This window comes from Mytilus edulis, chromosome 1, assembly GCF_963676685.1.
Source record: "Mytilus edulis chromosome 1, xbMytEdul2.2, whole genome shotgun sequence".
In the NCBI taxonomy this organism is placed as follows: domain Eukaryota; kingdom Metazoa; phylum Mollusca; class Bivalvia; order Mytilida; family Mytilidae; genus Mytilus; species Mytilus edulis.
Window position 1 is genome coordinate 39,722,574 of NC_092344.1, and position 22,609 is coordinate 39,745,182.

General features: G+C 31.0%; 1 protein-coding gene across 2 annotated transcripts in view; it reads right to left on the minus strand.

The window, feature by feature from the left end:
- Positions 1-22,609, minus strand: part of LOC139512388 (DCC-interacting protein 13-alpha-like) — a 51,614-nt gene that overhangs the window by 20,907 nt on the left and 8,098 nt on the right. For both annotated transcript variants that reach the window (XM_071300000.1, XM_071300008.1), the window contains exons 2-14: positions 18,794-18,892; positions 12,976-13,035; positions 12,536-12,607; positions 11,553-11,640; positions 10,832-10,873; positions 7,979-8,091; positions 6,926-7,104; positions 6,215-6,379; positions 5,530-5,611; positions 3,720-3,743; positions 1,392-1,501; positions 712-754; positions 142-222 (exon numbers count right to left, since the gene is read on the minus strand). In XM_071300000.1, the coding sequence (XP_071156101.1) occupies positions 142-222; positions 712-754; positions 1,392-1,501; positions 3,720-3,743; positions 5,530-5,611; positions 6,215-6,379; positions 6,926-7,104; positions 7,979-8,091; positions 10,832-10,873; positions 11,553-11,640; positions 12,536-12,607; positions 12,976-13,035; positions 18,794-18,892 (1,158 nt within the window). The remainder of the gene's footprint in view (positions 1-141; positions 223-711; positions 755-1,391; positions 1,502-3,719; positions 3,744-5,529; positions 5,612-6,214; positions 6,380-6,925; positions 7,105-7,978; positions 8,092-10,831; positions 10,874-11,552; positions 11,641-12,535; positions 12,608-12,975; positions 13,036-18,793; positions 18,893-22,609) is intronic.

A 22,609-nucleotide genomic window follows, 5' to 3' on the forward strand; every position in this document is an offset into this window, starting at 1 on the left:
GACAAAAGTTTTAAAGGATAAGAAAAACAATTTTAAAATAAAATTATTTAAATTGGCAATACAATTTTTAAGCTGTCACAGTCCTGTAAATCCGTTTCAATCAAGGTGTGGTTTTTATAAAGATATAAACCCTGTACTTACTTTGTTGGCTTGCTGCTGCAGTGGTGACTTTGATTTAACATAGCCACTCTCTCTTACTATGTTGTTAATTGTACATATCCACTAAAAATTAAAACAATTGTGCTTAGAATACTTTTTTGTAGTCTTACTTGTTATAATTATCATTTTTTTCCATATTCATAACATGTTAAATCTTAATTCTTGTAAAGATTTAAGTCTTCTGTGACTGCTATTGTCAGAGTAAATGTTGATTGTTTTTTTTTTATAGAGTGCTACCTCTTAATAATGAAAAAACTTATGTTCAGGATTCGGTAATTGACAAATTCATTCAAATTTTGATTTGATTTTATAACGAGAAACTGCATTCAAACGATGACCACAAATTAAATCCAAAACAAGAAAATATTACAATAAAAAAAATTCTAGTCAGTGATGTTTGACTGAATGGGCTTATACTCATTTTCAAAAGGATTCAGGAAGCCTTGTCGTAATACAGCCTTTTTCACTGATGCTGGGTAGAACAAACACCAATCAATCCATCCATTAGCAGGAAGCTGAGAGTAGTCATTGCTCTATCTTAAATTATCTTACCTCATCTCTTTCCCTTTCATTCTCAGCTTGTAATACAACTGATCTATAAAAACAAAATTAACAAATATTATACTAACATGCATTGACATGTGGATAACTAAATTCATAAACAACAAATGAAAATAAAACTGATTATAAATACTTTTCTTTTGTTTATCTTGCTTTTTAATTTGTCATAAAAATGATTCCATTTATAGTGTCAATTTTTCTTGATAGTTCATGTATATCATCTGACTTTTCCACAATTTCTTCTTTCAGATGCAATTTCATTCAACAATGTTTTTACTGAATTTTTATAAAATTGAAATTTTTTTCTCATATTCTTAAGTACTTCTACTTGCATTTTTCTCAGGAAAAAATATACTGCTTATATTATAATTGTCTTTAAGATTAAATTGACAACCCTATGCAGAGACAAGCATTTACTTTCTTATTTTGGGTGGTGTAATAAAGTATCAAATAAACAAATCTTTCAACATCTGTTTGCTCTGTCAATACTTCTGTTAGGCACCAACAATTTTTTAAGAGAAATGGATGGAATTACAAAAACATGTTTCAGAAGAGGTATATGGGCAAGGCACAAAGAAAGATGAACAAAGTGTAGTGTATATTGTGCTACTACAAGTTCCAGCAAAAGTTGACCTCTGCGGTGTATAAAAATCTGTAGTCAAAGGACTCACTTTCTTAATTTTGGTGATGATACATGGAAAACAAATCTTCTATCATCTGTGTCATAAGGTTCAGCCAACACACCTGGTTCATTCAAATCTAATGATAAGCTACCAGCCACCTGTAATAAAAAATAATAAAAATTAATGGAAACATTACCCATCAAGGCTCATCTTTTAGCTTATTGTTTAGAGTCCACCCAAAAAAGAAAGATTCCCTATAAAAAAAAGACAGGAAGATGACAGTAGAAAGAAACAGACAGACAGACAGTCATCATCAGTTTCGAAAATGGCAGCAAAAACAAACTTCACTGATTTCTGGAAAACCTGTCCTTAATATTTTTTTTAAATTATGATACTATTCAAATTTCTTATTTAGAATTCAAAACACATGAGGGTCATTTAGTATTTGCTGTTGAAATCATTCCAGAGTATTTGTGTATACAATGTCTTAAAGAATGGAAAAATAGGATTTCTGTGCAAAATTCATAAAATCTGAGAGAGCATATATGTATTTTACCATTTGCATTAGGAAGTCAACATGACTATAAACATTTTTATTAATTTTGGTGAACATGACAGACCTTATGTTTTTTTTTAATATAGTTTATTTCAAACCAGAAGCAATACAGCTTATAGGTATATCATATATATATATAAATGTAAACCACTTTCGATTTGGATACAAATTATCATCTGGTATATTGCATGGACAACTTTTTCTCATTGAAGACTTGATGTTCTTTTGTACTCTATTTGTAAAGTTGCTTTTTTATTGATATTTCTCATTTATAGATCATTTTCTTGACCCATGACATTTCTATTTTCAATGTTCAGTCTTTATCAATAAATGTAAAATAACAAATATTTTTTAATAAGTTGAATATGTAATACAAGAGGTTGGTTTGTTCTTCTTAAACATCAGACAGTTAGGTCTAATATTCATTTTGAAAATCAATAATTATGATTGATTGATTGATTGGTGTTTAAAGTCATATGAAACGAGTGACTGGTGAAAAATAATGTTTATTCAATTCTTGTACCAATGCACGTAAATATCATGAACTTAGTCTTCTGTGCACGATTTTATCATTTTTTACGCAAACATATTGTATTACTTCAATTTTTGTTCTCTCGTTCTGTTATGATGTGAAAAATATGGCAGCTACTTTATTGTCGTGTTTTGAAGCCGAAGTTTACACTTTATAGTAAACAATCAACAAATAAGCCTGGATATTGAGGACGTGTATTACATGTACATTCAGATAATAGTTTATTTTAATGACAGATCCATGCGTATTGCGATCACCGGATTTTTACAAGAAGGGTCACGCTAAGGTCACTTGCATATGGAAAATATGTTTGAGAATTAAAAAAAAAGTAAAATTCTTCTAAATGTGGACAAAGTAAAGAATTTTCTTCAGAAAAAAAGTATATGTACATAAGTTTTATAACGAAAACTATCCATTTAGTTATAAAATACATTTGCATCATTTTTCTTTAATTTGAGGTTTCATATGACTTTAACACAAGTTTTAGCAATACTGACTATTTCGTGGCGGACAGTTTTTGTTGGTGGAGAAAGCTGGAGTGCTTGTGGAAAATGAATATGACATTCTTTTATTAAACTATGATCTCAGTGTCAATGCAAGTTTTACATTAACCAATATAACATATATCTAATTCTTCCTACCGGTATTCCTACTGGTAGCTTTGTAAAAACAATAAGTGAAAAAAATAAACTGTAAAGGACAAAGGAATGATAAAGCCAATTTTCAAACTTCAGTTTCAATTTAATGAATAGTGATAAATTATGCTTTTAGATTATATCTTCTTTACAATGTAAATTAACAAAATGGTTCCATTAAAGTGTCAATAAAACTGTTTAATTTATCATAGGGCAAAATTATTTCTAGTTACATATTTTTTCTTTAAACAAATTTTTTTTTATAAAAAAATCAAATAAATGAATAATTCATATTGTTACTAATGTACCATTTCCATGATTTCAGTAAAAGAAACATTTAAAAAAATCAAACATTTAATTTTCAGTCAATTTCCAGAAGCAGAATCACTACTAAAAAGGTTCCCAATAAAAAGATCCCTAAAATCAGAAACAGCCAATAAATTACAACTTTCTAACAAAAAGCTAGTAGACATCGACATCTTTTTCTTACCAAATCATAATAAAATAACAAATTCTCTAAGCAAATCATACCAATCACATATTGTCAGAAAAAAAAATGGAAGGAAAAAAGCGACAATAAAAAACATTCATAGGGGTAAAAAGAGTGAGTGCACAAGTGTGACAACATTGAAGGGAACAATATAAAACCTTACTTCTTGTAAGACAGCCTTTTTCACCTGTAAAATAAGTGTTAGTAATGGTATCAAAGTTAGTAGAATGATTAGCCATGCCTTAAGTTTAACATTGTAGGTATTTTATAGAGACTATATCGATGCCATTCCTTGTCATGCAATATCCCAATCAATTTCATAGGAAACAGTTTGCATACCCATTACAAGATAGAGAACAACAATTAGTCATGTTTCGGTATGATAATACATGTAGTACCATCAAAGAGGAAAACATTTGCATGCAAGATCCTTGGCTAATATACATGTACTTGTATATAAAAATCTGGCTAAATATGATCAAGATTGATAAATTAGTTTTAATTTCTTGATACTGTTGACCCCTGTCACAATCATTACACGAATAAATTCATAATAAATATAAGTTGTATGTAACCTATAAGCTCTAGAAGCCTGGATCATTCCCTTGGCAAATTATGCCATTTTGATATTAAAATAAAACTTTTTTTCACAATAACCCTTACAGACAATAAAATGACAGTTTTTTTCGTGTCTTATTAGTTTATAATATCCTGCATGTCTCATGATAATTCTTATTGTTTACAGTTTTATCTATAAATAACTGTTTAAGGTGGTACCTTACACTACCAGGAGATAACTCTGTAAAATCAGCTAAACGTTTTAATCACGTTCTTTAGTTAAGGGAATATTAAGCTTCCCAATGATCAAAATTAGTGTTTGTTAAACTGCTATATTTCCAATGAAATTTTTCCGTGAAAGTGATTGGTTCAAGTTTTTTGAATTTAAAAAAAAAATAATTTCAACAGGTCGAAGTAAATATTCTGTTTAAATTTTATGAAATTAAACAAGCCAAATTAATTTTAGTCAAAGTGTTGGGTAGCACCTAAATAAAAAAAACACAAACACACAAATTTATCTTCAACTGTTATTTGCAATCAGATATACAATCAAAATTGTTATTTGTAATCAGATATAGAAAATAATTCATGTTATATAATATCTATATTTTATCAAGGTGTTGAAATCAAACTAATGCAATAAGGAATTCAGGTAAATCTACTGTTAAATCAGAAGAGGCAATTTTTTCAAACTTAGGCAATATTGATCTCATTAAAACTTAAATTAAAATTGGTATAACATTAAACTCAAAATACTATAACATGCTTATATGAAGCTTGGAACCAAATGTCAGGAAGCTCTGATAGACAGTTCTTGTGAAAAATGTATAAAAAATTTAATACATTGGCTTTTTTGCAAGAATATACCGGTACAGTATTTGCTTAAAAGAAAGTTAATGAGCCATGTTTGCCAGAACTCCTTCTTGCTTACATAAAGCTAAATACATGAGAAGCTTCAATTTGTAGTCCTGGGAAAAAGTAACAGAGATTTTACTACACAGACCCAAAGACACACATAATAGTATATTATATTGACCTTCTTTGGAGCTGAAGTTTATATTGACTATAATATTAATAAAATGCCTGAAGAGTTATTGAACTGCTTAGCATACTATGATTGAATGTAGTAAAAGCATAGCCTATGTATAGATTTTTTGGTAAATATGAAAACTATGACTAATATAACAAATAAATATCTATATATGATTACAAAAAAATTAAAAATTAAAAAAAATAATTTAAGAAAAATATATATAAATACAGATATTCCTGAAATTTATGTATTTAAAAATCTCAATTCTACAAACAATTCTACAAACAAATGTACAAACAAAAGCATAAAAAAATCACAACATATAACTGAAACAATAAACTGAAGCACAGTAAAAGAAGTGTAATATTCAAATTATTCTTACCTCATCTTTTGGTTGACACATAAGGTTCCCTCCTTGGGTGAAGAAAAAACACCTGTCCCATCTGGTGGCTATCAGCTGTTTACTGTAAACATTTTAAAAACTGATATCAATATCATCACTCACAGTATAAAACATGCACAATGAAATTTAAATTTGATATTTGAAATGAAATTAACGGTACGAATTTTCTTGCACCAGATGCGCATTTCGACAATACATGTCTCTTCAGTGATGCTCGTGGCCAAAATATTTGAAATTATGAGTAAAGTTTTCTTATCTTATGATTAATATCTGAAATGGAAGTTTATATCATTTCAGATATATTTTTTTTTTCTATAAGATCTGAAGTACAATAAAGAGAAACAAAGCATAATCTAAGTAATGGAAAGCATTCAAAGAAAGATTGTTTAAACTCTTTTCTCATTACAGTTGTGTAAGGGATGATTGCAATAAAACTTTTTTTTTGTATATATGATTAATAAAAAATTGCAAAAAAGACCTTTCCCTTCAGATGTATGTGTTATAACGTATCTTTTAATTGGATAACTGCTAGATTGGTTATTTGTGTTTTAAACAAAATGGCAATATCAAAGCATGTCAACCATAATTTTATCAAACTTTCAATTTTAAGAGGTCAAGTCAAACAAAATATCTGCTATTTAAAAAAAAACATCATTGTAATTACCTGCGTATGAACAAGTATCCCCCTTTTTGTGCCAGTTGAGTATTTGGGGGAATATATGGCATTTCAGGATTAGGTTCTGCATGGTAATGCTGCACACTTTGTTGTTCTAATGTATCTATCAGATCTACTGTTTTCTTTGTGTCTTGTTGTAGTTCTTTCTGTACACTGTAAAGCAAAGTAAGTTTTAGTCATCATGTATAAAAAAGATAATATAAGATAAGAAATTTATTAATCTAATCAAGAACCCATAAAGGGCATCATTTTACAACAATATTATGCACAATATGATTGGAAAAAAGCAAAACAGAAACCTAATACCATACTATAAAGTTATGGACAGGATCAGAGCCTAACACAACATGTGTCTTACATAACTATTCCTGGTAACTTTCAGTTAGGCTAAATACTGCAGATCATTTGAACAGGTTCAGGTTTAAATAGATATAAAAAGATGTGGTATTATTGCCAATGAGACAACTTTCCATCTAAGTCACAATTTGTAAAAGTAAACCATTATAGGTCAAAGTACTGTCTTCAAAACGTAGCCTCTGCTCACACCAAATAGCAAGCTATAAAAGGCCTAAAAATGTCTTAATAGAATTGAGAATGGAAATGAAGGATGTGTCAAAGAGACAACAACCTAACCAAAGAGCAGAAAACAGCAGAGAGCCACCACTACAGTCTGGTTTAAACATGGTTTAATATATTTACCCTTGTACACTAGCATTTATGTTGTTTAAGAATTCTTCTATTTCTTTTTTACACACAGCATCCTGACCCATCTGAAAGAAGGCTCGTTGTGCATGCATATATCCCAGTATTGGCTCCAATAAGGAACATTTTCTTTTGTACTGTAAGGCATTTAAACTGGAGTAGTAATGCAGACCTGTCTGTAAAAACAAAAGAAATCACAAAATCACTAAACTGTTGGTTGGTTAAAATTTTGAGGTCAACAAATTGAAATTGTCATTATAATTTTCCCCTCTCATAAGCATAACTATGGGTAAGTTCATGTTTTGCTATGGGAAAACCGATAACCATTGACTGATTAAGATCTGAAAAATAGGAGAGACACATAACATCTTTGAATCAAGGGAAAAGATACAAGAAAGAATTACTCAGGCAATGAGATAAGGGCCTTATTTAACCCTTATTTATATCTTACTGAAAGGGCCATTTTATCACTTTTGAAGATAAATTACATTTGTATCTATTTCAAGATTACATGCAATGAAACTAAAGGCAGGTAGTCATTTGACCAGAAATTCACAATAATTTAAACGTAGTTTTGACTATACAGGAAAGCAAGTTTTAATTTTTACATTCAGACTCGTAAATAAAAGGCAGCCATTTATTATAACAAAAGTATTTTCTACAGAATTTTTGAAGTTGGATGGAACACCTTTTAAAATATTTATTTTTGTTCTTAAATTGACTCTATCCTTCCAAGACAAAAGTGATAAAGGACTAATCGACAAAAGGTTAAAAAATTTATTGTGATGAGAATATATACTGTAAGGACTTACAAATTTTATTTTTCTTCCAAATTTGTTTGCTACTACTGTAAACCAACTTATTTTCAAGACTTTCCACAGTAGAAAAATATAGTGAATATAAATAGTCATGAATATGTAAAACTTGGATTTTTTCTTACTTAACTACATCAAGTAAAATTTAGAATCGTGAAATTGGCTAAAAAGGGCTAAACATGAAATAAAGTATCCCCGAAAATAAGTTGGTTTACAGATTTGATGATGTTCTTACCTGGTGGAACTTTTTTCTCATTCCATACAATTCTTCATTATACTCCATTCGTTGTCTATCATTTTCTTTCTTTTTTGGTAATTTCATATAATTCTTTATTGCACTTTCATGTTCTATAAAAAAAATAGTTTGAATGTAAAGAGTTGGAAAATATCAAGCTTTCTTTTCACAGATACTCAACTTGCCTAAAATAAAATGTAGAAAACAAGTGAATCTGCGAGCTACTGCTCACTGATGATACCCCCGCCGCAAGTGGATAATATAAAGTGTAAAAATATGCAAGTATTCGGTAAACAGGAAGTTGTCGAGTGATGAATCTGAAAACGCATCACACGGTACAGCTGACTTATATAAATCCTGAAACCAAATTTCAGAAATCCTTGTATTGTAGTTCCTGAAAAAAATGTGACGAAAATTTTCAACTTGGCTATCATGTGTAAAATCATACAAGTGTTCGGTAAACAGGAAGTTGTCAAGTGATCAATCTGAAAACACATCACACGGTATAGCTGACTTAGATAAACCCTGAAACCAAATTTCAGAAATCCTTGTATTGTAGTTCCTGAGAAAAATGCGACGAAAAATATTCATGGGACAGACGGACTGACTGACGGACTGACGGACAGACAGAGGTAAAACAGTATACCCCCCCTTTTTTAAAGCGGGGATAAAAAATCATGAAATATTCAATAACTATTATACATTGTATTTCTAAATACTGAAGATTATATGTTGACCTCTAGATGTCTTTAGGTTTTTTGTAATGTTGGATCTCTACTTCATAGGCATTTACCCCACATCTTTTCTTGCATTAACTTTCCTGTAACTTCCCGTTCAGTTGGAAAAAAATGACAAAGTTAAAATTATCAGCTGACAGCATCAAGCAATATTCAATTAAAAGCATCAGTGGCAGCCATATTAGTTAGAAGATCTGCAAAGTAACTTTCTTGTTGCATATATAAGGCATAGTTCTTTCAAATAATATTTAAAACTTTTAAAGGAGTTCTCAAAAAGAAAATTTGACAACTATAAGCTTTAGATCATTCAAGACCTTTCTCTTTTTCCATTATTGTGAAACTGAAATTCTGAAAGAACACAAATCAATGTGCCTATACATAGACTAACCAAAAATTAACATCCTGCCATCCCTTTTCTAGGTGTTACATATATTGCTGTGAAGCGAATGATTCAAACATAATGTGTGGTTATACAAAATTCATCATCAAAACTTATTAATAATTCAAATGAGAAGAATTTGATATGTTTAACAACACTAGTCATTGCAAGGGAGATAAATCAAATGCTACCTTTCTCCAATCATTGCCTCGCTCTCCTTAAGCTATAGGCAGTATTTATATACATTCAATAAACAGTTGAGCTACAATCACACAATAAGCCAGGACCAAGAAATCTTTTAAATGCTTAAAGGGGATGTTTAATAATGGAGGACAAAGGCCAAGAAAAAGTTCTTAAATTCAGTTTTATATATTTTTTTGGTCAATCCTTTATCTTACTAAGCTTTTTGGTTATTCCATCTTCCATCTTACAAAGTTATTTTTTGAGTCCATCTTTTATCATGCAAAGTAATTTGGAGAGTCAATCTTTTATCTTACAAAGTTATTTGGTGAGTCCAACATACTTGAGTGAGATTGTGACATTTTTCAAATACTAGTCTATTCCTTACAAATCCAATTCCAATAACTCTCCATGGTTACAGTGAAATGTGTGAAATCAGTCTAAGAATCCTCATAATTTATACAATTGTAAAGGAAACTTCCAAGAGGATATGACCCAACTTATAAATATGAACGAATCAATAAAGGGACATAACTTAAGCCTTTCAACGCTACACAAAAAAATAGAAAAATGGCTGCTGCTGCTGCATTTTTTTTGTGTTCATTCATTAGAACAGTATATTCCTTTTCAGACTGCTGTATCTTTTTTATTATAAGAGATACAGAAAAGGTTATTGCATGAAAAATGCTCAGGAGAGTATGAACTGTAATGTTAGGCAGTTCTTTCAGTAAAACTTTTATCAGGTTACCTGCATTTTCAGGTAATTAACAGGTAAAAGGTGTAATTTATTACATTGGTGTTGAGTTTTGAATAAAAACTACTTTTAGTCTTCATCTATTTTGTTTTTTTATCTGCCATATTATAAAGAAGACACCAATTGCTCGATTCCGTAGCGTATTGCACCATACACAACGTATTATGTAATTATGGCACATATCAGTGGCTCCGTCCTCGAAATTTTCAGTCAACCTCTGTTTTCCCCCTTTTTCTACGTCTCGTAATGATCGATCAAATCATATTTCCCACATGAATTGAATGTAATAAACACATTGAGATAACAAGAAACCTTTTAACTAATCCTCGTCGTCAGTTTCGCCATAGAAATGCTGAAATATTTCCGTATTTACAGCTACGTTTCCGATTTCCGCCATTTGCATTTGTCAAAATATTCGAAATATTTGTTTTTATTTTCCTTCAATTTTCCTTCTACTGCATGATTTTACAATAAAAATTGCCGGGATTTCAAGCGCAAATGAGACCTTGCATATCCTCGATTCATACAAGGAAAAATTAGAGAGGACCCGAATGAAAACCGAATGGTTTAAGAGTCCTTATGAAAAAAAGGGTTAAGACATCGAAAGTGGTGCCACTCTAAATTGTTCTGTATTTGGTGGTAACAAGCATTTTGTATGAATGTCATAAAATTTGGTTCAGGCAAACTAACATTGGGAAACGGAAACCAATATTAGTACATAGGGATGTACAGACAGACAAGGGTAAAACCTTATTGCTCACTTAGCCTTGTGGTGGGCATAACAATAAATAAATCTTTCTTACCAGTTGTTGCTATCTGAAACATTTCACACAGGGTTGATACCTCTGAAAAGCAAAAGAAAAGATGCCATATATTGGACCTTTAGAAAAGTTCATTAAAACATTCTTTAAATTTCTCAAATTCACTTTTGTACACACTTTCATAAATGTCTTTTATAGTTTTATTAATTAACTTGATTTTCTTTGATAATATACAACTGAAGATTTCACTTATCTTGATATCAGAAATATTTGAGGTGTCTATAAAGTGAAGTGTTTTATAAGTTAAAATCAGTTATTTGCATTCAGTACTTTGACTCACTGAAAAAAATATTCATCAGAAGTCAATATGAAAAAGAAGATGTGGTATGATTGTCAATGAGACAACTGTCCACAAGAGACCAAAATGACACAGACATTAACAACTATAGTTCACTGTACAGCCTCCAACAAAGAGCAAAGCCCATACCGCATAGTCAGCTATAAAAGGCCTCGAATTGACAATGTAAAACAATTCAAACGAGAAAAATAACGGCCTTATCTAAATAAAAAAATGAACGTAAAACAAATATGTAACACATAAACAAACGACAACCACTGAATTACAGGCTCCTGACTTGGGACAGGCATATACATATTTAGCTAAAACTGTTTAACACTTTGAAATGAAGTAATCCCAGTTTTCTGTTTGATCAGTTACTATTCTGATTACACATATTTTAGATGACATTCTCATTATTTTTACCTTCAAGATCTGCTTGAATGAATCTAGACATAGGATACATCATTGTTTCTGAATACTGTGCTGATAAAACTTGCTGTATTGAACTTACCTAGAATGAAAATATTATACAATAGACTACAGTAATGTTAAAATTGGAAACACATTTTACATATAGACTGATGTGTTTATTTTAATATTGCTTCATGTATATGTGTCAGGGTTAAGTATGGTGTCAATTTCTTTTAACAAGTATACATTTTTGTTTAGGGGACAGCTGAAGCTGGCCTCCAGATGCTGAATTTTCTTGCTGCATTGAAAACCCATTGGTGGCCTTGGGCTGTTTTCTGCCCTTTTGTCAGGTTGTTGTCTTTTTGATCAATCCCCCTTTCCATTTGTAATTCTATGATGTTAAAACTGTTATACTATCATCACTCATCTTTCAACTTGTATTTACATTCCTTGGTTTTAAATGATTCAAAATTCAAAAAGTTTCTCATTATTATAGACCTTATGACAACTTTAATATTGACTACAACCTACTACATTGTACTGTGAATTCATTAATATTCGTTGGATAATAATTTTCGTGGTTTTCGAGGGTACAGGAGAACCACGAATTCAAATATTCAACAAATTACAAATTACCTAAAGGAATGTGTGCAGACATTTGCAAAACCACGAAATTAAATATCCACGAATATGCAAATTTTCCTCAAACCACGAAAATTGGTACCCACGAAAATAAATGAATCCACAGTATCATTCATATCATGTTCAGTGTGTATCAAAAAAGTTCTAATGATTATTTTTGGGGTGTTTGTGATATAACCAATTGACTACCTTCTAGCACATGTATGTGATTTAGTATTGCATTTACTATATAAATGATGCTGATGTTGATTGGGCCTTTGTTATAGGACTGATACATGCAATCCATTCTTGAATCACAGTCAGGGGTTTATTAGCATTAATGATTTATTCATACTTAATTGTATCATACTAACATCATCTAAGTAACTAGAAAACTGTTTTAATGTTGTAGTTAGTATACTGTCTTCTGGCTCTAAAGGAAAAGTCTGAAATAATATAAATATTATATGTGAAAACAACAATATATTTTATTAGATACAGAGCATATTAAGAGTATTTCAACGTCTCAAATAATGTAGCAAATTAAACTTCATATGTTTGTGAATGACAAATAGTCTTCTAGATCTATGCAAGTTATTATACAACTGTATGTATTAAATTTGACACTGGACATTCAGCATTCATCAATCAAATTTATTTTTTTACAATACAAACCTACTAAAATGCATTCCATATAGAGCCAAGAAAATATCTTTGCTCTCTACAACTGCTTGAATTGTATTTTTGACTTTATTACTTTTTGTTTCTGAAACTTTTAAAAAGTTCTCATTCTGTAGTATGTAAGATCTTATACCTGTATTTCATAATCTCTAAGTTGCTGAGACAATGCTTGTGTTGCTGCACATAATTCATTCTGAAATAGTCAATTATGAAATTTAAAATATAGAATATTCTTCACATCTGAAGTTTACATTGATAAAAAATAAGTAATCTCTACCTTAATCTCTATGACAAAATATTCTGTATGACAAATTTAAGGAACTTTAATCCCATGTATACACAATTCTGCAGTTTTCCTAATTTCAAATCTAGTTCAAATAACATCGATAGCAACTGGTTCAATGCCTCAGACTAGTAAACCTTTATTTGGTCTATTATTTAAAGTACATGTATTTTCCAAATTTTGTTTAGACACATTAGAAAAGTACTGGAATATCTGTCTTCAAACTTAATAGTTGGAAAAGATTTTGGTGTAGACTGCTACTAGGGTTTAGTATGTAATGTAGATAAAACTAAGGCAAAATAAAAAGTAAGACTGAACGTTGACTTTTAAATGTCTTCTGGTTCTTTTTTATTAATATTTATGTGTCATGTGGTTGCTGTCTTATTGACATACTCCCCCATGTCTCTTTTTATCCATATAAATCATCATTATGTACTATTTTCAATTATATTCATTATGTCATTAACATTTCAAAGCATTTTGACAAGGGGTCAATTATTACACATTATTAATTGCTGTGTACTGATTTATAAACATAAAAAGAAACATTTCCGAAGATCAAATTTTTTTTTTTTTAATTTTATGAATTTACATTGTATACTTTTTTTGAATCACATAAATGTAATAAACAGACTTAATAACCCTGTTCATTAAAACGAATCACTAGATGTGTATTTCTTGAAGATTTCATTTTATAATCAGCTTTTGAAAAGAAGAAAAATGAAGCAGTTATTGTCAAAATAAATAGACCAAACTCTTTTTATCTGGTTGATTACTCAATCTGACTATGAAAATAGCACAGCAAATGATGTTAAACACCAAAAATCAAATTGATCTATTAAATGGTGAAATTTCTACATAAAAGATTAAAGAACCTTAGTGAGCACGCTCACATACCCCACGTCCCCACATTGTCATTGGAGAAATTAAATAAGTGTAAGAAAAAAAAATTGTATAAGAAAAAATATTGAATAATAATTTCCTGTCAATATGCACATCAACATAGTATGTCCTTATTATCTACAAAATTTCATGAAATTCTGTTGTGTGATTTCAGAGGAGTTGAGATGACAAACTGTTGCAGAAGTACATTGAAGCAAATAAGTTCAAAGGGGCGTAACACCTAGAAAAAACCAGATGCTCCGCAGGGCGTAGCTTTATACGACCGCAGAGGTTGAACCCTGAACGGTTGGGGCAAGTATAGACACAACATTCAAGCTGGATTCAGCTCTAAATTTGGATTGTGATTAAATAGTTGACACAGCATAGGTTTCTGACACAGAATGAATGTGTTCTAATGAACTTAAAATTTTTGTTTTCTCTTAGAGCAATTCACTATGCTGTTGAATATTAATCCTCTCAAAACAAGAATGTGTCCTCAGTACACGAATGCCCCACTCGCACTATCATTTTCCATGTTCAGTGGACCGTGAAATTGGGGTAAAAACTCTAATTTGGCATTAAAATTAGAAAGATCATATCATAGGGGACATGTGTACTAAGTTTGAAGTCGATTGGACTTAAACTTCATCAAAAACTACCTTGACCAAAAACTTTAACCTGAAGCGGGACAGACGGACGGACGAACGAACGGACAGACGGACGGACGGACGCACAGACCAGAAAACATAATGCCCCTCTACTATCGTAGGTGGGGCATAAAAATGTTTGAAGAAATTTTCTTTTTTATTTATGAAATTTCAAATGAGAAAAATTGAACCCAATTTTTTTAATCACATCCCCCTTTCCCTTATTCCAAAACTAATCTCAATTAAAATTTCTAATGGAGTTTGCAACAATAACTACTCATTTAAATACATCATAAAATATTAAGATGTAAAAAAAACTGCTTGTTATCACTGAATGTTATTTATTATAATTTATCAGTTGGTAGTAAAAAGTGAATATACATTGTATATTGTATATAACAAAGATTTAAGTTGATTCTGGACAAAGAAAGATAACTCCAATTAAAAAAAAATCTTGCTATTGCACAATATTTTGCAATTAGATATTTCTTGCTTACTATTCTGGACAAAGAAAAATAACTCTAATTAAAAAAAAATTTGCTATTTCACAATATTGTGCAATTAGATATTTCTTGCCATTGCGCAATACTGTGCAATTGAAAAGACTTGCTATTGCACAACACTTAATATAATAATTTTAGATCCTGATTTGGACCAACTTGAAAACTGGGCCCATAATAAAAAATCTAAGTACATTTTTGGATTCAGCATATCAAAGAACCCCAAGATTTCAATTTTTGTTGAAATCAGACTAAGTTTAATTTTGGACCCTTTGGACTTTAGTGTAGACCAATTTGAAAACAGGACCAAAAATGAAGAATCTACATACACAGTTAGATTTGGTATATCAAAGAACCCCATTTATTCAAAATTTGATGAAATGAAACAAAGTTTAATTTTGGACCCCGATTTGGACCAACTTGAAAACTGGGCCAATAATCAAGAATCTAAGTACATTTTTAGATTCAGCATATCAAAGAACCTAACTGATTCATTTTTTGTCAAAATCAAACTAAGTTTAATTTTGGACCCTTTGGACCTTAATGTAGACCAATTTGAAAACGGGACCAAAAGTTAAGAATCTACATACACAGTCATGACAGTTAGATTCGGCATATCAAAGAACCCCAATTATTCAATTTTGATGAAATCAAACAAAGTTTAATTTTGGACCCTTTGGGCCCCTTATTCTGTTGGGACCAAAACTCCCAAAATCAATACCAACCTTCCTTTTATGGTCATAAACCTTGTGTTTAAATTTCATAGATTTCTATTTACTTATACTAACGTTATGGTGCGAAAACCAAGAAAAATGCTTATTTGGGTCCCTTTTTGGCCCCTAATTCCTAAACTGTTGGGACCTAAACTCCCAAAATCAATACCAACCTTCCTTTTGTAGTCATTAACATTGTGTTTAAATTTCATTGATTTCTATTTACTTAAACTAAAGTTATTGTGCGAAAACCAAGAATAATGCTTATTTGGGCTCTTTTTTGGCCCCTAATTCCTAAACTGTTGAAACCTAAACTCCCAAAATCAATCCCAACCGTTCTTTTGTGGTCATAAACCTTGTGTCAAAATTTCATAGATTTCTATTAACTTAAACTAAAGTTATAGTGCGAAAACCAAGAAAATGCTTATTTGGGCCCTTTTTGGCCCCTAATTCCTAAAATGTTGGGACCAAAACTCCCAAAATCAATACCAACCTTCCTTTTGTGGTCATAAACCTTGTGTTAAAATTTCATAGATTTCCATTCACTTTTACTAAAGTTAGAGTGCGAAAACTAAAAGTATTCGGACGCCGGACGACGACGCAGACGACGACGACGATGATGACCCCAACGTGATAGCAATATACGACGAAAAATTTTTCAAATTTTGCGGTCGTATAAAAATTGAATCGTAATTTCCTGTCGATATGCACATCTACATAGTATGTCCTTATTATCTACAAATGTTCATGAAATTCTGTTGTGTGGTTTCAGATGAGTTGAGATGACAAACTGTTGAAGTAGTACCTTAAAGCAAATAAGTTCAAAGAGATGTAACTCCTAGAAAAAAAATTGAATCGTAATTTCCTGTCGATATGCACATCTACATAGTATGTCCTTATTATCTACAAATGTTCATGAAATTCTGTTGTGTGGTTTCAGGAGTTGAGATGACAAACTGTTTTTTTTTAGGGTATGAAACGAATGGTGCAAAATCCTGCATTCTAGACATTTCCAGAGAGTTTGATAATGTTTTGAATTTGGACACTTTTTATATAAATTTTTCATATTTAAAGACTTTTGCTACCACCAAATTTTATACAACTTTATCAAAATTTATATCCGGTAAGATAATCATCAAAATATCAATTTGAGTCTGTCACCAGAACATAGAACAAACATCTATTCAGAAGAGTTTGCCAAATTTTTCTATGGCCGGTTCAGTCAAATTGATTCAAAATATTTGGTCTGCTGAAATCCTTATTGCGATGAACATGGAGCATGGCAAGACCGCACAATCTCTCGCCACTCATGCATGCATGCTCTTTCCCAAGTTTTAAGTCGTTTCAGGACAGTCTGTGTTTCTAGAGGTAGCACATTATCATCAACACAATGAGCAATGTCTTCTTCCTATTAATTCTCCATGGGCAATTCGGTAGCAGCATCGGTAGTAACAGTTTTGTTTGCAAAAGGGAATTAATTAAGCTTTCCTGTAAGCACCATCATACAGTCGCAGTTACAAAATATTAAAGATCATTAAACTCGCTTTTATGCTGACAAAGTGTAAACAAACTAGGGATAGAATGAGATAAGATACATATATATATATGATTCTATCTAGAGTAAGTGTATATGATATGGGGCGTCCGATTCCGAAACCTTGCTTATAAGGACACGAAATTGCGTTACGTCCCGAAAAGTAAAGACAAAATCCTGTTTTGAAGGTCCTACCCTTACTCAATAATGTCAAATTGTAATATGGGATGTGCTTTTTAAGGTTGAAGAAACATGAATAAAATCTTATCCTTGCATGTTTCATATTATTTATATCTATTTATCTGTAAAGAGCTAGAAAGATTAAAGTTGGTGAATCGAAGAAATGAATATGCAGACAGGACTGCCCCCTTGCAATGCCCAGTACTAGATTTGTCAGTCTACTTATCGTTTTTGGATTATTAGTTTTAATGAAGTTATATTTAATACTCAGACTAGAATTATTCCTCCTTTACCTTCAGTATCACTTGTCCTTTTTTTTGCAAGAGCCTGTTTTTAACCAGAGATCAATGATGATTATCGTTACTAGGTAAATGTAATCGAGAAACATCACCCGTTGGGATGCCGAGTTATATCCAGGAAGAATAATTTAAAAGGAATGATGACAAGTTATAGAAATTAAGGTTAAGACAATAAATGACTATTATATTTATATATGTGTATAAAAAAAATCAGTGTCGAAATTTTAGTGAGGAAATTGCCTCACTTGCCTCAATGGTAGTTTCGGCCTTGTCCACTTTCTGTCAACTAGAAACACTGCAGCTTCTGCATATTTTATTTTATGTAATATCCTGCATCAAAGCCATAAAACAAGGAGAAAAGCATTTATTTTCATTCAAAACCAAAGTTTCTTCAAACTGATTTGATTTTTGATTTTTGATTAATGTCTCAATGTATACATGAAATATGGAATAAGCAGAATATATGTGTACAAATATGTGTATGTTTTTCATCAAGCAAACACCATTTCTTCAAGTGTCATATTCTTTCCCAGTGTGAAATTTATTACGTTTCACTATTTTACAGTGCCAAAACAACATAATACATTACATGCATTATGCACCTTGTAAATTCCTATGAATTTTATGTAAAACTATATTTCACATTTGTACATATATATATAGCCAGCTTGGATTAAAACCACATTATAATTTCAGAGCAGTATTTACATACACCTATATATATATAATAATTAGGTATTATTGTTTTTCTAAATGGCACCATTTGTTTATAAATCTATTTACATCCAACTTTTTTTCCTAAAAAGTATGCCTGTGTATGTGTATTCAGAAAAGTTCAGCAAAAAAATACCATCTAAATAAACCACACCTTTTTTATTTAGTCAAAATGTAAAAATAAATGAGATTACATTACCTGTGCTTTCATAATTCTTTGACAACAATTATGTAATCCTAATGTATACTTTTTCAATGCAAAGGCATCATTTTCAAACACTCTTAGGAGGTTTCTTGTCTGAAAGAGATAAATAATACATTTATAAAGCTGATCATCAAAATTTAACTTCTTTTAAACTTCTTTATGCAATGTCATCTAAACATACTTTTATTTAGAACATCTTTTTTAAAAGAGAAACTCAAGAACATTATATATATGGCTGATTAAACTGTACTGGTTTTGCTCAATGATGAAGGTTCACTATTATTCAATTGCAATAGTTTAAGTGAAATAAGAATTTTGCAAGAAAATATTCCTCTGTATAATGATAACTGATACCGGTAAACTATAGGTTAATGAGATCTACGTGTATGTATCTATATAACTTTTGATGTTTTCCCAAATCACTGACACATGCTCTTAAAAAAAATCCCATACCAAGGAAAAATGGAAAATCTCATCAATTATGCCTGAACAAAAGATCATATTACAGCTCAAACTTAACAATGCCTCTTCAAAGAATAGTCCAATACAAATCAGTTGTCTACTCTGACTATCCTATTGAGAGACATGTCTACTCTGACTATCCCATTGAGAGACATGTCTACTCTGACTATCCCATTGAGAGACATGTCTACTCTGACTATCCCATTGAGAGACATGTCTACTCTGACTATCCCATTGAGAGACATGTCTACTCTGACTATCTCATTGAGAGACATGTCTACTCTGGCTATCCTATTGAGAGACATGTCTACTCTGACTATCCTATTGAGACATGTCTACTCTGACTATCCTATTGAGAGACATGTCTACTCTGACTATCCTATTGAGAGACATGTCTACTCTGACTATCCTATTGAGAGACATGTCTACTCTGACTATCCTATTGAGAGACATGTCTACTCTGAATATCCTATTGAGAGACATGTCTACTCTGACTATCCTATTGAGAGACATGACGTCTATCCTATTGAGAGACATGACGTCTACTCTGACTATCCTATTGAGAGACATGTCTAACTAATAAACTAACAAGTATCATCAGTTGATACATATGTTAGCCCAGTAGTTTTTCATTTACAATGTAAGTGAGAAAAAAACCACATGTAGACATAGTCATGCTGCCAACTATGAAGGGTTAAAAAGCAAAGTCCATGTTAATTTAATAAGAGTATGATGTGAACAATTAGCTTCTTTTTTCAATCAGATTCTAACCAGTTCTCTCATTCACTAAAATCTTAAGTCAAATCTGTAATTCATAATTATTACTGGGCAGAGAGAAAGATTATAGGTTCATTCAAATTACTTTTATTGGTACCTTGTTATAGGTCCCCTGTTATTACCAATTTGATCATTGGAATTAGTTACAGGATCCAGGGGGATCAGGGGGTGGAACAGACTGGAACCCTTGATGATCAATGCTTTTGAATGGGGACATGAGGACATATGAATGAAACCACCAGCCCCCCTTTTAAAATGACAGGATCAGCCCCTGACTGGAACTAGCTTTTTTGTACAATTTTCTTAAATGTATATATAACTGAAAGCAGATCTAGTTTTGATAATTCTACATTGCCTGAAAAGACTTATTACATCATTTGTATATGCACTTGGAGAGATTATCTAGCCAGTATACATACATTGATTGTTACTTGCTTTGAAGTAAGTACATTAGTTATAACAGATTACTTAGTTAATTTCAATCAGTTTTATTCCTATTTCTGGTAAGCTTAATTATTGTTTATAGGAATACCTACATTTATTGATGAAAAACCACACAAAATAAACAGATTGCCGTGATGATCTGTGTTCTAAAACTTTAATCACCATGTTTTTGGATGTGGTTTGTCACAGAATCAATATCTGACAATGAAGTTTTAACAATCTAGACAAATTTAGAACGACATCAAATTATTACAAATGGGTTATAGATTGAATTTTACTATTGCGACATACACAGAGGATTAGCATTAATTGTATCACCTAGTTTAGGTATTGTTTATAGCCAAACCACAAAACACAACTAAAAATATCCAGTAGGTTTAATAATTCACTTTGACTTAACGACATTTCAGTAAAAGAAAACAATCACCAATTACATATGCATCATAATTTATGAGGTACACATGAAGTTAATTGCTTTATAACAAAGACAAAATCCATTCTTTATTTCACTGTTTAACAAGCTGGAAAGTATTCATTTCTATGTAACTTTTGTATAAAGAACATAGACCAGGCTAAAATGTCTCGCCTGCTTTACTTATGATTGAATTTATATAGATAGTCTGATATATGAAGGTTTTACTATAGTTTTCACATTAACATAATATAAAAAAGAAGATGTGGTATAATTGCCAATCAGACAACTGTCCACAAGAAACCAAAATGGCACAGAAATTTTAAACAACTATAGGTCACTGTATGGCCTTCAACAATGAGCAAAGCCCATATCCCATAGTCAGTTGAAAAAGGCCCCAAAATGAAAATGTAAAACAATTCAAACGAGAAACTAACGACTTTATTTATATAAAAAAATGAACGAAATACAAATATGTAACACATTTACAAATGACAACCACTGAATTACAGGCTCCTGACTTGGGTCAGGCACATACATACATAATGTGGCTGGGTTAAACATTATAAAAAATCCATGAAAATGAAGTTAAGGTCAGAGTAACTATGCCAGACTCTGACAGACATGTACATCTTGCATTTTGCATTGACACAGAGTGAATCCTAGCTGTTGTTAAATTGTACTCCATTTTTGCTTTATTAAAGTTATAACACATAGTGTACTGAGTTTCCAAATTATAAGACACCTAGTGCGTTAAAAATATGGAATTTGTATATACAATAGACTTAAGGTTGAAGTCAGTGTTAAGAATAATCATGATAATTGGCATAGACCAGCTGCTGCAACTGGTTACAGGATAGCAGTGTTCTCTCAAAGTAATCATAGTTTTCCTTGCCGATTCTTAGAACTTCACTGGTAAGAGACACACAAGGCGACTCAGTTTTAAAAACATCATTCTAGTACAAAAAATATCTAAAAAGTTTATGTTACAACTTAAAATAGAAATAAAAATAAATACAAACAAGAATGTGTCCATAGTACACGGATGCCCCAATCGCACTATCATTCTCTGTTTTCAGTGGACCGTGAAATTGGGGTCAAAACTCTAGTTTGGCACCAAAATTAGAAATATCATATTATAGGGAGCATGTGTACTAAGTTTCAAGTTGATTCAACGAAGGAACGAACGGACACACAGCTAGACCAGAAAACATAATGCTCATAAATGGGGCATTCAAAAACAATAGTACATGAATCCCCACCTTTTTTGTTAGTGTAAATGTTTAAATATTTAATCACTATTAATTAATTATAACAAATTCACCTCTTTATTTGCCAAAATCAATAATAATTAATGAACCTGGCTGCAAGTCATGTGCTCACAGTTTATTCACCAGTACATTTGTACTTCATTTAATTAATGTCTAGAATGAAATGGGTTTATTTCTTAAAAGGTGTAATAAGAAAAACTTGCCAAACTAAATTGGTATAGTGTGTAGCAATTATGCATTGAGTCTAGTTAGACTATATGTAATATATAATACCTTGTTCAAACCAGTAGGATTTTTCAAATGGCAGCATTATTAAGGGCTACAGTAACAAACCCAGGGGAAGAGAGGGCTGAAGTAGTCAAAACCACCAAAAATTTGTTATTGCTGAAAAATTGTGCATTTGATGGTTTTCTTTGAAATCTCAAACAAAATTAAAGTCATACA